The following is a 15,868-nucleotide window of genomic DNA, read 5'->3' on the forward strand; positions in this document are numbered from 1 at the left end:
ATATAAGGATTCATTTACTCGGTTGGTAATATTCAAAAATCCAATTTATCAATCTTACAAACAAGTTGTTTAAATATTAATTGCAGATTCAAAAGCAATTTCAATTAACTTCAATCATAATTCAGTTGATCATATCTCTTAATCCGTTCATCGAAACTATTCGATATCTAAATGAAAAGTTATTGGTTTTTCGCCAGCTTTCCAAAAACATGTATATCATATACCTTTTTCCAGTAATATATGTATTTAATTCGTGATTCATTATAAACTGTTTAACGACGAAATTTAGCATACAAGCATGTATAAATATATGTACTCGAGCACTAGACATGTATACACTATTAATTTATAAAAGATAAAATATAAATGCTTACATATCAATATTGTGATTCAATATTGCAGAAAAGTACGTAGACGTAACAGAGATGATAAATCCTAGGTTTGACTTGCGAACAGTACCCATGAATATTGCCCATAATCTCCATAGCTATAACTCATAATTTTCTTAGCTCTATCCCGTTTGAAAACTAGTTTTGAAAGTGACCCGCTAATGACCTCGTCGTAATATTTTATGTATAATACTACTAATAATAATAATATTAATCTTAATAATAATTAATAATAATAATAATAATAATAATAATAATAATAATAATAATAATAATAATAATAATAATAATAATAATAATAATAATAATAATAATAATAATAATAATTTAAATATAAATATACATATAGGTACGAGAGAGATAGATGAAAATGAATCAGAAAAATGCAAAACGTTCGAACTTTATAGATGTGGCCAGATTTCAGACCCCATGCGATCGCATGAGTTTTCAGTGTTTTTGCCATGCGATCGCATGGCCGCCTTTTCCGTTTTTGTTTGTTAGTTCGTCGACATCAAATAGTGTGTGTACTGTAGCAATAGTGTGTACTGTAGCAATAGTGTTCACTGTAGCAAATAGTGTTTACTGTAGCAAATCACTGCAGCAAGTCGTTTTCACTGTAGCACTGTAGCAAAGTACGGTTTCACTGTAGCAAATAGTGTTTTACTGTAGCAAATAGTATTTTACTGTAGCAAAGTCATTTTTACTTGTACATACATATATATATATATATATATATATATATATATATATATATATATATATATATATATATATACATACATACATACATATAATTGTTCATGAATCGTCGAGAGTAGTCAAAGGTAATTGTATATATGAAACAGTTCTAAAATTTTGAGACTCAATCTAACAGACTTTACTTATCGTGTCGAAAACATTAAATCATTTAAAGATAAAGTTTAAATTTGGTCAAAAATTTCCGGGTCATCACAGTCTCGGTCTATACTCGCTCTAACAAATTAAATAATAATACAAAAAAACATGTATCAATACAAATCGCTACTTACAAAAAGCAGATGTTATCATGATATTTAATTGCAAAGGAAAAATACCTCCATAGACATCGTCTTTTCCAACTCTACACATCGTACCCAACCAATTTCTTCCCTTTGTTTCCAATCAAGAATTCGAGGATGATGATCACATCGGTCCTTTGTAGCATATCGACTTATAAACGGAAGCACTTCAAAAATCCATATCTGTTTATCCAAATGAAATACATACATGGTTTTATTAACAATAATGATACAAATACAAATAACATTAAACTAAATATTGAAATAACCATGAACCTTGAAGGCTGGGATAAAGCCTTGAAGATCGTACACCGAATTTTTTGTAGGTGTGTTAGGATAAAACGTTACATGACGTCTAGGACATTGAGACAGTTGTCTGAAAGTGTGATGCCAAACATAGCTACCCCAAGGAAAACTATTCCACGCATTCAAATCTTCAACTAGTCTCAGTAACTCATCATCAACAACAAACTCAGCGTAAGAATCAATAAAATCATGAACCAAAACCAATAACAAAAAAATTCGAACTACATCATCATCTGCGTAATCATAATGACGTTCAAAAGCACGTATAAGATCAGACACGAGTACGTAACGTTTCTTATCCACAAATACGAAGACCCGTTTTCTAAACTGTCCTCCACCAATTCCTGGAATTCTAAGAACCTTTCAAAATTGCAAACCAGTAATTAACATGAATTCCTCCGGGCCAAAAAATAGTTTTTTTCCCAGCAACCTCAAAAATTAACTCTTCCGTCTTACGATTAACATGAACTAAATTAGAAATCATAAAATGTATCAACGAAGGTTCTCGAAATTTGTAGTCCGTAAACACGAAATAGCCGAAACATGTTTCATAAAATAGCTTCCCACAACTAAACCTATCACCATAGATTAACTTCGCTATTTTACCGACAATGTTGATCTTAGCTCTTAGTTGAACATCCGCGTAATAGCATTTTCCCTTAATAAGACAACAATTTAGCTCTAAAATTCGATATAAAATATGTTAATAATATTTTTTTATATGTATAAAAAACTCACTATATCCATTTTTAAGCCATTATAACCACCAACAACCACCTATATAATTGGAAATTATACAACAGTCAATATGTATACGACTAAAAAACAGTAAATAACAACACCGACAAGATTCCTTTAAAAAAAATTAAAAAAATAAAATAAAATAAAATAAATTTAGTTAAGTACCTGCAATGTGGAGATCAAGTAAGCACTAAGCATAAAGTTCATTGATTTGCATAAGTACACTACCAAAATCCTTAAGCATATCCAACAATCTTAGTTCAAACTTGTGCATAACCTGAAAACAATTAAATTGAACGTGTATAAGTTTCAAAATATTGATGATTGGATAACAGCATATCATTCCACATAAGATGAAATGCTAAAAGCCTGTACCAAATATCAAGAAAAATCAATAATTTTATCTATTAATTTCATATATAATCATCAAGTTCAAGCATCTAATTGACTACAACGCAACAAGCTTATACCCTTGTCTTGAGCTTCACTTTTTGAAGATGATCCCCTCTTCATTTCTCTCTGCTTGATAACTTCTGCTTCAACCTTATAAAATATTTCATAGAAAGCTTATATTGCTATATGATTTACCAGTTTACCGTTATCATACTTAGATGCGAATAAACAGTGCTGATACAGGGCCTAATATTTCTATTTATATCTGTTATTATCTGATACGTAGTCAAACAACTTGTTAAGCAACATGACAAATGATATGTTCCAACTTATAACAGAATAATAGAGAAACAAGATCATAATTAGATAATCAAACATCATTAAGCTTGTTTCTCAATTGTTTTGCAATATCATACTCTTCCAAATTCAATGCATACCGCAAATATAAGATAACATAGAACTTGATAAGCAAAAAATCACACTTTCAAATGAACGAATGTACCTAAAACGCATCCAATCCTTCCAAGAACAAAAGCACACAACATTAGACGTGGCCACTACAACTCATTTACTTACGGAATGGGTCAATCAGGGTTGGTTTCCGTTAATTTAAAGATATAGCCGTTTATTTTGAAACATAAAAAATAATAATACACATTCAAACATAAAAAATACATAATATTAGCACCTGTACAAATTGGGGGCATCGGCAGATGATGAATGGCCTCGAAAAAACCAAACAAACACACAAACAAGCCTAATTCGTTGGTGGTGTACGGTGGTGGGGTACGGTGGTGGAGTACGGTGGTGGAGTACGGTGGTGGGGTAAAAAACGGTGGGTTTGATAGAGAATCTGGTTGAGGCGAGAACTGTCGGGTTTGGTAATGGTAAGGTGAGGCGATCAGATAAAGAGAAAAGGTGATTTAAAAATTTTCGCCTAAATCGCCTAATAAAATTAGGTAAGGCGAAATAATAAACTATACGTGGCGGGATTTGATTGGTGTATATTTTCGCCTATTACGCCTAAAGGGGATTTCGCCTTAAAAAGTTAAATATAGGCGAAATTCTGGAAAAAAATATTTAGGCGGGATTATTTTGATTACGTGTAGCGTTTTTATTGGACTATATGCATTTCGCCTAGTTCGCTTAAAGTCTAGGCGAATTCCATGCTTATTGTTGTAAAAGTGTGTCTGACATTGTTTATTTTTGAGAGTGAGAAACTATTTTGCTTATTTCGGTAAATTTCTCTAATTATAATTATAACTAGTGGAGGAGCCCTCGCTCCGCGTCGGGACTCCGTTTCGGATATAATTTGCTGTGTTTGGTTCGTAAAATTATTTCGTGTTTAACGGTTATGTCGGTTAAACCTATCTCAAGTCGTACGAAAATTTAAAAGCGGTTAAAAATTTAGGTGGATTTGTTGGGGAGTTTTATGGAAAATAAAGAAGTTACGATTTGGCCCTTGAACTTTAACTTTGGACCCCTATGGAGTTTACATTTTTTACTCTAGGAATTTACATTTGGCGCCCTAAAGTTTATAATGGTTCTCAATGTTTAGTGTCGTGTCATTGTGGATACAACCTTTTTGCACGACGTATAAACGATTAAAGCATGAGAAAGAACTATTCATAAAGCCTTTGTCTTTTAGAGATGTAGAGAATAATATGTAGAGAATAATATATATATATATATATATATATATATATATATATATATATATATAATGAATTACGTAGTTAATTTATAATAAGAAAAAAAGTTAAACAATAATAAAATGAAAAATTATGTGGGTGATTTAATAATAATAATAAATAATAATAATAATAATAATAATAATAATAATAATAATAATAATAATAATAATAATAATAATAATAATGAATAGTTGTGACTTAGTAAAAATTATGGGATCGATTTATAATGAATGAGAAGTGTAATGGTTAAAGTATAAAATGTGAAAGTTATGTGGTAAGTTTGTAAAAACTATAAAATTAAGTGTTATAAAGGGCGAGATTGATTTGTGAAAATATAAAAAGTTTGAGGAGTGTTTGTGAAACTATTGGGGGTACTATTCATTTGCTGTATATCATTTAGATACATAGAGTAATTTATAATAAATGAGAAGTGTAATGGTTAAAGTATAAAATGTGAAAGTTATGTGGTAAGTGTGTAAAAACTATAAAGTTAAGTGTTGTAAAGGGCGAGATTGAATTGTGAAAATATAAAAAATTTGAGGGGTGTCTGTGAATTATTGGGGGTGCTATTCATTTGATATATAGGGTACTATTCATTTGATATATATAATTTAGATATGTAGAGTAATTATTTATTATTTATATTTATTAAAATTCATTATAATTTTAAAAAAAATTTAAATAAATATGTAATATGTATCAAATGACCCGACCCGGTCATCCATACCTTCTTGCAAGTGAATCCTCAAAACAACCTCAATGAAACCCTAGGACAGAATCAAACCCCACTGAATTAGTATTAGTATACCGATAATATATCAAAATGAATATCATTAACATTACGATTATGATGCTACTAATTGTTATTACATTATTTGTCCATAGATGTAACTCTAGTAGTAATGAGAAAAACAGAGAAATTATAGAAATAAAAGGTGAAAACGACGTCGTGTGGATCGTTCAGTTATCTGATCTTCATTTTAGTGTTCATTACCCTGAACGAGCTTTTGAATTCCAGAAATTTGTTAGTTCTACACTTTCTATGATTAATCCGTCACTAGTTCTCATCACTGGCGATCTCACTGGTATTATTCCGTTTTCAATTTTTGTTCTTATTTATCTGTGTGCATCATTTGATATTAATAGACCTAATGTTTAGTTTTAGTGACTTGAATTGAGTTGTTAGGTGGTTATATGTTAGGATTTCGATTATGTTTCATGAAAATAATGAATTAAGGTGGTTCTATTACTATACCTGGCAAACGGGTCGAGATGGGTCGGGTTGGGTCACGGATCAAATGGCTTTGGGTTGAAATGGTCATAATTAAAATGGGTTGAAAAACCCGCCCTGAAAATGTGCGTTGAAAAATGGGCTTTGAAAACGCGTGTGGAAAAACGCGCGACAAAAACGCGTGCCGAGAAACGCGCGATGAAAAATGCGCCCCGAAAAACACGTCCCGAAAACGGGCTTTGAAATGGGCGTCGATAACACGCCCCGAAAACGCGCCAACGTGCGTTGAAATCTTGGGTCGAAAACGCGCGTCGATAACGCGGCTCGAAAAACGTGCCTCGAAATCGAACGTCGAAATCGCGCTTCAAGAACGCGCCTCGAAAAACGCCTCTCGATTTAATTTTATTAGAACCCAATTGGGTCAAATGTATTATGTGTTTGGATCCATTTGGTTCTTCAATAAACCCAGTGGACCCATTTTTTAAGCTTTGGGTCTTGTTTGTCAGGTTAGTTCTAAATATGTTTAGGTTGCAAACTGGTTGACCTACATTCGGGTTGGGTTAGGATAAACGGGCCGATTCGTTTGATATTTAAACAAAGAATGTACAAATGATAATGACAACTCGTTTACAAACAGGCTTATGGTTTTTTTACCCAAAATGTTTAATCAGTTATCAATTATAAAGCTAATTACAAATGTAATATATCTGCTAGATGGTAAAAGTAAGGATCATTTAACGATGAAACAGAATGAAGAAGAATGGATTGAATACCAAAAGACAGTGGAAAACGTGATAACGATGAGCGGACTTGATAAGAACCTCTTTTATGATCTTAGAGGAAATCATGATAACTTTGGTGTGCCCGTAATTGGTGGTGCATTTGACTATTTTTCAAACTATAGCATTACCGGACAATTGGGAAGAAGTCAGTCTGTGAATAGTGTTACTCTGCAGGTTAGTGGTTCTATTATCTTTCAATTTATATGCGTTTAGCCCGTTATATAAAAGTTGTACTCCGTATTATATAAATATATTGCCTCTTCGTGTAAATCCTACTTTGGCAGTGCCACTGAGTCGTAAGTATTTGTTTGTAAATTTGCCCATTATTCCACTGAATGAGGTATACTATGACATCAAGGTCAATAGTCATCTGTTTTTGGCCTCCTACGCTGTTTTATTAGGGAAAATTGAATTATAAATTATGAAACTTTTGAAATTGTTAACGGGTCAATTTGACGCAACTTGTCCCAAACCTTTATTCATTTTGACCCATTACACAACTTGCGTGACACACCAATTTTCATCATGTGCTATTGCATTTACCTAAAGTTTAGTAGCACTAACTTTTTAGTTGATATGATATATTATTCCAACTTATTCTTTTAATAATCGTTCTTATTCTTATTTTATGTGTGTGTCTCAGACTAGCAATCGAAATGTTCTATTTGTTTCAGTCGACACCACCATGTCCGCCGGCTTACGTGGTCCCACTAATCTTTTTGGGCATCCCACGGACGAGCTATTAAAAGATTTAAGCTCTCATCTCTCGCAATGGGGTTCAACTCCCACAAAACCGTTAACTAAGATTGCCTTTGGGCATTTTCCACTTTCATTTTCCGTACCCTCAAATTCGAAGAAAACCCTGAAAGATATTTTCCTCGAGAACTCTATAACTGCTTACCTTTGTGGCCATCTTCATTCACGATTTGGCAAGAACTTGAAACGACACCATGTTGTTGATCAAAATGACCTATTCCAACTAAATATACATCAAAAGGGTAGTAGCGTAAATTGTGCAAATGGAGGTGCAAATGTAGATGAATTTTGGGAGATGGAAATGGGTGATTGGAGAAAAAGTCGAGCTATGCGTGTGATAGCCGTTGATAAAGGCCGTCTCTCGTTTGTCGACACTAATTTAAAAATGGGAGCTAAAACAATATTGATACTACCTGCATTTCCATTAGACTCTCGCTTTATGTCAACAACTATGTTAAACAAATACAAATGTGAATCAATGGAGGATATATCTCATATTCGAGCCCTCGTCTTTTCTTCAACTACAATTGCATCCGTTAAGGTGAAAATATACGACTCGAGGCGTGGTGGTCTCGATATGGTTCTAGAAGCTTCCATGAGTAAGATTGAAGACCTATATACAGTCCCATGGAACGCAAAAGTGTTTATGGACCCATCTCCCAATAGATATTGGTTACAAATTGAAGCAACTAATATAAACGATGAAATGAGTTCTACCGAGTTGATACCTTTTTCATTAAGTGGTTTTCGTGCGGATCTTTCATGGACGTGGACGGAATTTTTTGTCATGGGTATCCAATGGGCGGAATTATACTACCCGTTATTTTGGTCATTCTATTTTCTTATGCTCACTGTTCTTATTCTTCCAAAAACGGTCATTTCCTTATCGAATAGGCAGTACACTTACAAGTATTTTAAGGCGAATAAAGGCGTTTTAAATGGTTTGACATGGATTTTTTCTGAGGTGCACAACATCCCATATTTGTGGATAATGATGTTAGGCTACTTGCTTTACCTTGTTCTATGTCCATGGTTTTTAGGTCAAGTTTACACTGAAGGTGGTGATAGGGGATACATGACATATAAAGGGTGGGTGGTGAAATTTAACGATTTAAAAAAATTGGAGTTTATTGGGTTACCGGATGTGATGGTGGTTGTTCTTCCGCATCTTTATTTTGTAGTATTGCCGGCAGTTTTAATTATTGGGGCCGTGGCTGCTGACAAGGCAGTGTACCAGGATTACGTGTGTTCACTTTCGGGAAAGAAAAAAGATGATGATGGTGTAAATGATGTAAGATCTAGGTCAACTAATCATATAAGTGGTCGGATTTTAAATCAGTTGTGTATATGGGCTCGGAGTATACTTGTAATCTTCACTTTGGGGGTTTGTTGGAAGCATATTAAGGTAAGCATTAGTTTCAGCAAGTAAATCACTGGTAGAAATTATATTAAACGGGTCATAGAGGTGGTACAGTTGGCGGGTCAGTTGGGTGGGTTGGGTAACATTTCTAAATGGGTCGGGTCAGGCCAGGCAGAAACCTCTGCCTAAGGTTTTGGTTTGTTATAAACAATATGTTTATCAAATATTCAAATATGATTTACTGAATAAGTTGGTTTTATGTTTTATCTTATTTTTTGAAGAGAATGGTTTTTATGGCTTAAAAGTACACATCAGGTGACTACAAACCCTTTTGACCTATTTTCGTGTGAGCATTTTTTTACCCGTTTGATCTATTATACTGCACGAGACAAATCAACTTATTCATAAGCAAGTGGGTCGGAATTGCCACTTTTACTAATCTTCAATAGTATAGTGAGAGAACTGTTTTCTTGAACTTATAAATACTCAAAACTTCCACTAAGTTGCATATATTTCGCTCATATGGTCTCATTAGTGTTATTAACCTCTTGCTAATCTTTTTTTTGGTTTTGATTATATGGATGCAGAGCTGTTGGGCTCTTATGAATGCGTATGAGATGAACCCGATTATACATTTCCCATTTTATAGCTTCTCAATCCCTTTGTTATTAGCATATGTTTTTTACAAGACGAAAAGAGTATGATACCCGTTGCTTCTTATTTTCAATGGGCATATCCAACCCGTCATCTCTGTACTCAGGTCCGTATAATCTTGATAAAGGTTTTACGGAGTACATTTTTTTATGAACAATTGTTGTTTGTAACTAATTACCATAGTTGTAGAAGGAAATCACTCTTTTAAACTAGTTTAATTATTCAGTGGTATTTATACGTGAAAAAAAGAAACTTATATTACTTTACGATTTGTTGTCATATTTGACAGTTTGAACCTTAAAATGGTTCAAGTGGTTACTCCACAAGTTGTAAACAATAGACATCATTTTTTGATTAATGAGCCTAAATTGAATTTCTGTCAGGTTTTAGAATCCATTGAAATGTGATTTTATCATTTTCATAGCGACTCATACTTTTTTTTATCTACTTATAGGCCGGATGTCCTTTTTGAAGCAATCTCTCTATTCATTAAACATTGAGAGGGAGACCTCTACTCTACTCTTGGGTTGTTTCACTATGAGTGGAGAAATGACTTCTTTATACATCTAATATCTCTCATACTCCACTTATGTGGGATTGAGTTTTGTTGTTATTATTGTAATCATCTACCAGTGTCAAACCTTCAAAAACAGTGACATATAACCATAATGTAGCCACATGTTTATGCATAAAGTTGATTTTAATTGACTAACCCTGGGTTGTCATTAACAAAACAAGTGCTTTTATTGCTTTTATATGACGCTTGGTGGAACAAACGTTTGGGTATGCATGTATTGGTTTTGGTTATGCATCATGACAATTGTGTTCTATTTCAACTACATTTGGATGCATTGTGGGACTTCAACTCAGTATTTAGGGCGTATTTATGCATGTGCAAGTCATTTATGGTCAGAAACTCAGAAAGTACTCAAAGAGCATTCAAGTACATTTAGATTATTTAGTTACATAACTCTAACTTCATTATCTTTTCATGGCATTTTTGAGAGGACAATAAATACTTCATCGTTCAACGATTTACTTCGAAGGATAAATGTAGAAATCAAATTTTGAAACAATATGTTCCGTTGACACGGATGGAGCTTGAACATATTTATTGGGGGCCTGAGGCTACTACACTATATAATTAAGAAAAGGTGTTTCGATAAAGTTTCATTGGGAGAGCTTTAATATGTATGTGACCTAATCGACATATCGTTTCTAATTGTCTGAAACATGAAGAAAATATGAAGTTGTGATTGATATTTTAGATTTAACGAGTTTTCACCATCTTCGTCATACTTTCTATTGCAATTTAGTTGATTTAAAAACTCAATGCTCGTAACTCGATGTAATACAAGTTTCATTTTTATAAGGGTCACAATCCCTCTCTGCCCTTGAAAAGCTCTGTCTTTTTCCGTTGATCATATAATGTTGCGTAAATTGGGGGGTACGGACACACTTGCGCGAATTCGGGTAACGACTAAAAGGGAAAAAGAAAAAGGAAACTGTACCTGACCAGAGATGATCGTCTAGGTCTTGATGTGAAAGAAAAAAGCCGCCCCACCACAGCAGGCAGGTTACTTCCTCTACACAAAATATTGTTGATCAAACAAAAATGGCGAGTGTTATTTATGACATATGAGGATAAGATTATTTGTGGACACTGTTATAATAGATCATTTATCCTTTACATAATATATATATATATAAGGGTTAATGCTACTCACTACTCAGTTTTTTTTATGTTCTAAACTTCTAATGTAGGTCATGTATTCAGAAAAATACTATTATAGGCTATATACATTAAAATAATGTGTTAATATAAACCATTATAACTCGTTAACCTGTACCAATTTTCTGTCATGAACACCAAAAATTAATTTTGCAATTTAGATCTTGTTAGATAATGATTCTTTCATGAAAAGTATAGTTAATCACGTTAACAACACTCGATCATTGTCATTTGTGCCATAAACATCGCCCAATTTCCAAATTCGTAAAGCCAAACCTAGAACAATTTTGGTCAACATTTTAATCGGAACGATTTACTAAGTTTCGGGTTATAAATTCACTTTTCGAAGCTTAGGAATGTTATTTGAAACAACTTTCATGAACTTTAATAAGCCTGACATTCATCATATTAAAAGTTCGCATTTTTTTCAATTTAGATCTTGTTAGCTAATGATTCCTTCATGAAAAGTATAGTAAATCACGTTAACAACACTCGATCATTGTCATTTGTGCCATAAACATCGCCCAATTTCCAAATTCGTAAAGCCAAACCTAGAACAATTTTGGTCAACATTTTAATCGAAACGATTTACTAAGTTTCGGGTTATAAATTCACTTTTCGAAGCTTAGGAATGTTATTTGAAACAGCTTTCATGAACTTTAATAAGCCTGACATTCATCATATTAAAAGTTCGCATTTGGAGTTTGTATGAAGAAAAAGTTGTTGTTTGTGACGATCACTCCAAATCCATATGGACGAATACGTCATTCATCGATTTCATTGCGAGTTATTTGACCTCTATATGATACGTTTTGTAAACATTGCATTCTTTTGAAAAGGTATACCATAAATGAATATTTAAATCCAAGATTTTCGACATCTGATGATTTCTACATATAGACAATCACCGTAAATAATGGTTTACAATAATACTTCCGTTGACAATGCAGTCAGAATAAGATACATGGTGATGGTTTTGTGAATGCAACGTGTTCTCGAATAAAGCATGTATGACTCCATGCACATAGCTTGTATAACATATAAGCAAACATCGGAAGACTTCTAGGAACCTGAGAATAAACATGCTTACAAGTGTCAACACAAAGGTTGGTGAGTTCATAGTTTTAATGTATCGCATAATCTGTATATAAAGGTGGATCACAAGATCTCAGTTGTTTCATCCAGAAACGTTTATCAAAATATTCTACAAGATTGAGCACCCTGGTAACTAAACTTTAACGTTATAATAATTACCCCTGTTTTAACATACATGCAACCAACATGTAGAATACAAGCAAACCAACGTGTACTTAACTCAAATAGCATACGTCTGTTTTATAGTTCAAGCTAGGATTTCTATACCTGGAACACACTAGGATGTCAAGCCCTATGGATCCATATACAACTACTCGCGCCCACCAGTTCTTATAACTGGCAGTTACTAGTTACCAAAGCTAAGGGATTTTCGGTTCAAACTCAGTGTAGAATTTAGTATGTACTTGTATCCATTGCGTTTAAAATAAAGTGCATGTATTCTCAGCCCAAAAATATAGATTGCAAAAGCAATTAAAAAGGGAGCAAATGAAACTTACCTTAGCAGCACATAAGGTCATTCACCGAGATGTGACCGAAACTCGGAATACCAAATAACCGTAGATCTCAACCTAGAGAACATATGTTGGTCAAAAAATGTCTATCAAGCTAGGTCAGGTCATAGTGTATCACAATCCTAATGCTCGAGATCGACATACAAAAGTTATCAAAAGTCATTTCAAAAAGTCAATCTGACTCAATACTATAGTTGAATAATCATGGCAATCGAAACATTTTAATATTTCACATGGTTTTCCAATACTTGTAAAATTAGACCATAGTTTTATAAAGCTTTAAAATATGATAAAACAGTCAACTTGACCATTGTTAAACAAAGCAAGACATGCCTGATTTAAGAATTCATTTACTCGATTAGTAATATTTGAAAATCCAATTTATCAATCTTATAAACAAGTTGTTTAAATATCAATTGCAGATTCAAAAGCAATTCCAATTAACGTTAAACATAATTCAGTTGTCCATATCTTTTAATTCGTTCATCGAAATTACGCGATTTCTAAATGAAAAGTTATTGATTTTTCGCCAGCTTTTCAAAAACATGCTTATCATATACCTTATATCAGTTGTATATGTATTAAATTCGTGATTCATTAACGACTAAATTTAGTATACAAACATGTATAAACAGATATACTCGAGCACTAGACATGGATTCACTATTAATATATAAAAGATAAGATATGAATGCTCACGTATCAATATTGTGATTCAATATTGCAGGAAAGTACGTAGACGCAACAGATGTGATAAACACTAGGTTTGACTTGCAAATATTACCCACCAACATTACCCATAACCTCCATAGCCATAACCCATAACTTCCTTAGCTCTATCCCGCTCGAAAACCAGTTTTTGAAGGTGACACGCTCAAGACTTCGTCATAGTATCTTATGTATATTACTACTAATAATAATACTCCGGACTATAAGACTAATAATAATATTAATCTTAATAATAATAATAATAATAATAATAATAATAATAATAATAATAATAATAATAATAATAATAATAATAATAATAATAATAATACAGAGGGAGGAGATAGATAAATGTGTAAACAATTCGACCAAAACTCGAGCTATTTATAGAACCTGACCTGAAACAGCACCCCATGCGATCGCATGGGGTTTAGCCTACTTGGCCATGCGATCGCATGGCTATGGGATCCAGCTCACAAACCTTTGTTTGCTAGTTCGTCGACATATTATTTAATTATATATATAATATATTTAATTTATATAATTATTTATATATTATATTAAATTCTCGTGCATAGTTAACCTGTAATTTTTGTTCCGATAAGTCGCACGTCATCACTCGACTTATGTCCCGGTTTCGATTTTTCAAACGTCCTTTCGTACACTGAGAAAACGTGTACTTTACGTTTCGTGACTCGTACCTTTGTCAAAATATAGGCTTAAATTATCCATAAACTATACCACTCGAAATATAACTTATACATTTGAGTGTTTTGGTCATTTACTTCTATAAATCATCTTCTCGTTATCTATTAAAGTATATTTAATAATATTGCTTTAAATCAAAACGTTTAATAACCAAGTTTAATATTCATAAACACGTTTTAAATACACATCGCAAGTTATTCATACCATTACTATTCCAACTTATCATATATATTCAAATAGATAATTAAACCAATAAGTTTAATGTATAGTATCATACAATTAGTACATTGTTACGTTTTCAAGTTATAGTGTATATATGTATCTATTTACATATAATTGTTCGCGAATCGTCGAGAACAGTCGATTGGTAATTGAACATATGAAAGTAGTTCAAAAATATTGAGATTCAGTTTTTACAGGCTTTGCTTATCATGTCGGAAACGTTAATCATACAAAGATTAAGTTTAAATTTGGTCAGAAATTTCCGGGTCATCACAGTACCTACCCGTTAAAGAATTTTTATCCCGAAATTTTAGTGAGGTCGTCATGGCTAACAATAAAAATGTTTTCATGACGAATATGAGTTGATAAATAGAATTTTATAACCGTTGAATAATATGGATAAAACAATCCGATTACTCGAAGCGTATGAGAGAAGTTATCGTAAAAGAGTGAAATGGAGATTCGTCTTATCTTTAGAAGTAGTAACGATTGATTTCCGGAATTTAAAGAATAGAAAATCTTCATAATTTAAATAAGATTTGATTCTACGAGAATTAAGGAAATTAAGATTTCCTTTTATTAAATGCGTAACCTGCCTCGATTGCTATGTCTAATATTTCGCTATAAATTAACCTCTTCCGTTTCATTTATTTTCACCACTCCTATAATCTTCTTCCTTATTTCATACTTCTTAATAGATTGTGAAAATGCTTAATCCAGTTCTGATTCTTGAAATTTTCTTGGCTATCGTATCCTTCATTCTTCTTTTTCATCTTCCACCAGAGGAGGTTATTTTCTTCTACTATTACCTTGGGGTTATAGTGTTTTTCATTCTTCCATGTCTTTATATTGCTATACGCATTAATATACACTGTTTGTAATTTATGTGTTGTTGTCGGGCTTTATATTTTCCATTATATTTTGGAGCTTCATGCTTTCGTTTTCTCTTCCCGACTTTAAGTCAAGCGAATAATGGTCCAGAATTCGTAGCTATACATTTTGGAATGAACATAGTTAATGTTCTAAGAAATAAATTGTAATGGCATGATCTTGATTTGTCAAATTACCAGAATATCCGGAAAAGACCGAATCATCAAGAAAATATTTTCTTGATATATTTAGAGATTATATAGAATGAAAGAGTTATGTAACATGGTTCATGATGAGTGTATGATCTGTGAACCTTTATCACGTTCCATTAGAAACTCAGCATGACTTACTGTAATATAATCACGTTGATCAAGTGTCATTATATTATACTAACTCATGCTTCAATTCCCAACACTACTTCAAAAACATCCATTTTTTAAAATTTTCAGAATTTAAAACAGTTTCCTTTATGACGTAACACATATAGCGCGAGGAGATAAATGATTTCAGATAAGGATAGTTATGAAAATATCTTCAGAAATATCGAGGATATTTATAATGAAAGATACGATGATATCTTAGAATTTCTAATATCGAAGGACGATGAAGAAGATTTGTCCGTAAAAGTTTAGAGTCAGGAGCAAGGTATTCGTTAATATCTTCAACAGATACTGAATC

The 15,868-nt window shown here is 32.6% G+C and overlaps 2 protein-coding genes across 2 annotated transcripts; one reads left to right on the top strand and one right to left on the bottom strand.

The window, feature by feature from the left end:
* Positions 1-1,337: 1,337 nt before the first annotated feature.
* Positions 1,338-2,680, bottom strand: LOC139869023 (uncharacterized). Its single transcript, XM_071857356.1, has 5 exons — positions 2,639-2,680; positions 2,471-2,509; positions 1,703-2,092; positions 1,463-1,609; positions 1,338-1,361 (listed from the first exon to the last, which is right to left on the bottom strand). Exons 1-5 carry the CDS (start codon positions 2,678-2,680, stop codon positions 1,338-1,340), a joined length of 642 nt encoding a protein of 213 aa, XP_071713457.1.
* A 2,629-nt stretch (positions 2,681-5,309) lies between these two features.
* LOC139866606 (putative metallophosphoesterase At3g03305) lies at positions 5,310-9,693 on the top strand. The gene is made up of 4 exons (XM_071854893.1): positions 5,310-5,645; positions 6,506-6,747; positions 7,217-8,734; positions 9,277-9,693. Exons 1-4 carry the CDS (start codon positions 5,384-5,386, stop codon positions 9,391-9,393), a joined length of 2,139 nt encoding a protein of 712 aa, XP_071710994.1. The 5' UTR covers positions 5,310-5,383; the 3' UTR covers positions 9,394-9,693.
* The last annotated feature ends 6,175 nt before the right edge of the window (positions 9,694-15,868 follow it).

The sequence above is a fragment of the Rutidosis leptorrhynchoides genome, chromosome 9, assembly GCF_046630445.1.
Source record: "Rutidosis leptorrhynchoides isolate AG116_Rl617_1_P2 chromosome 9, CSIRO_AGI_Rlap_v1, whole genome shotgun sequence".
Taxonomy (NCBI): domain Eukaryota; kingdom Viridiplantae; phylum Streptophyta; class Magnoliopsida; order Asterales; family Asteraceae; genus Rutidosis; species Rutidosis leptorrhynchoides.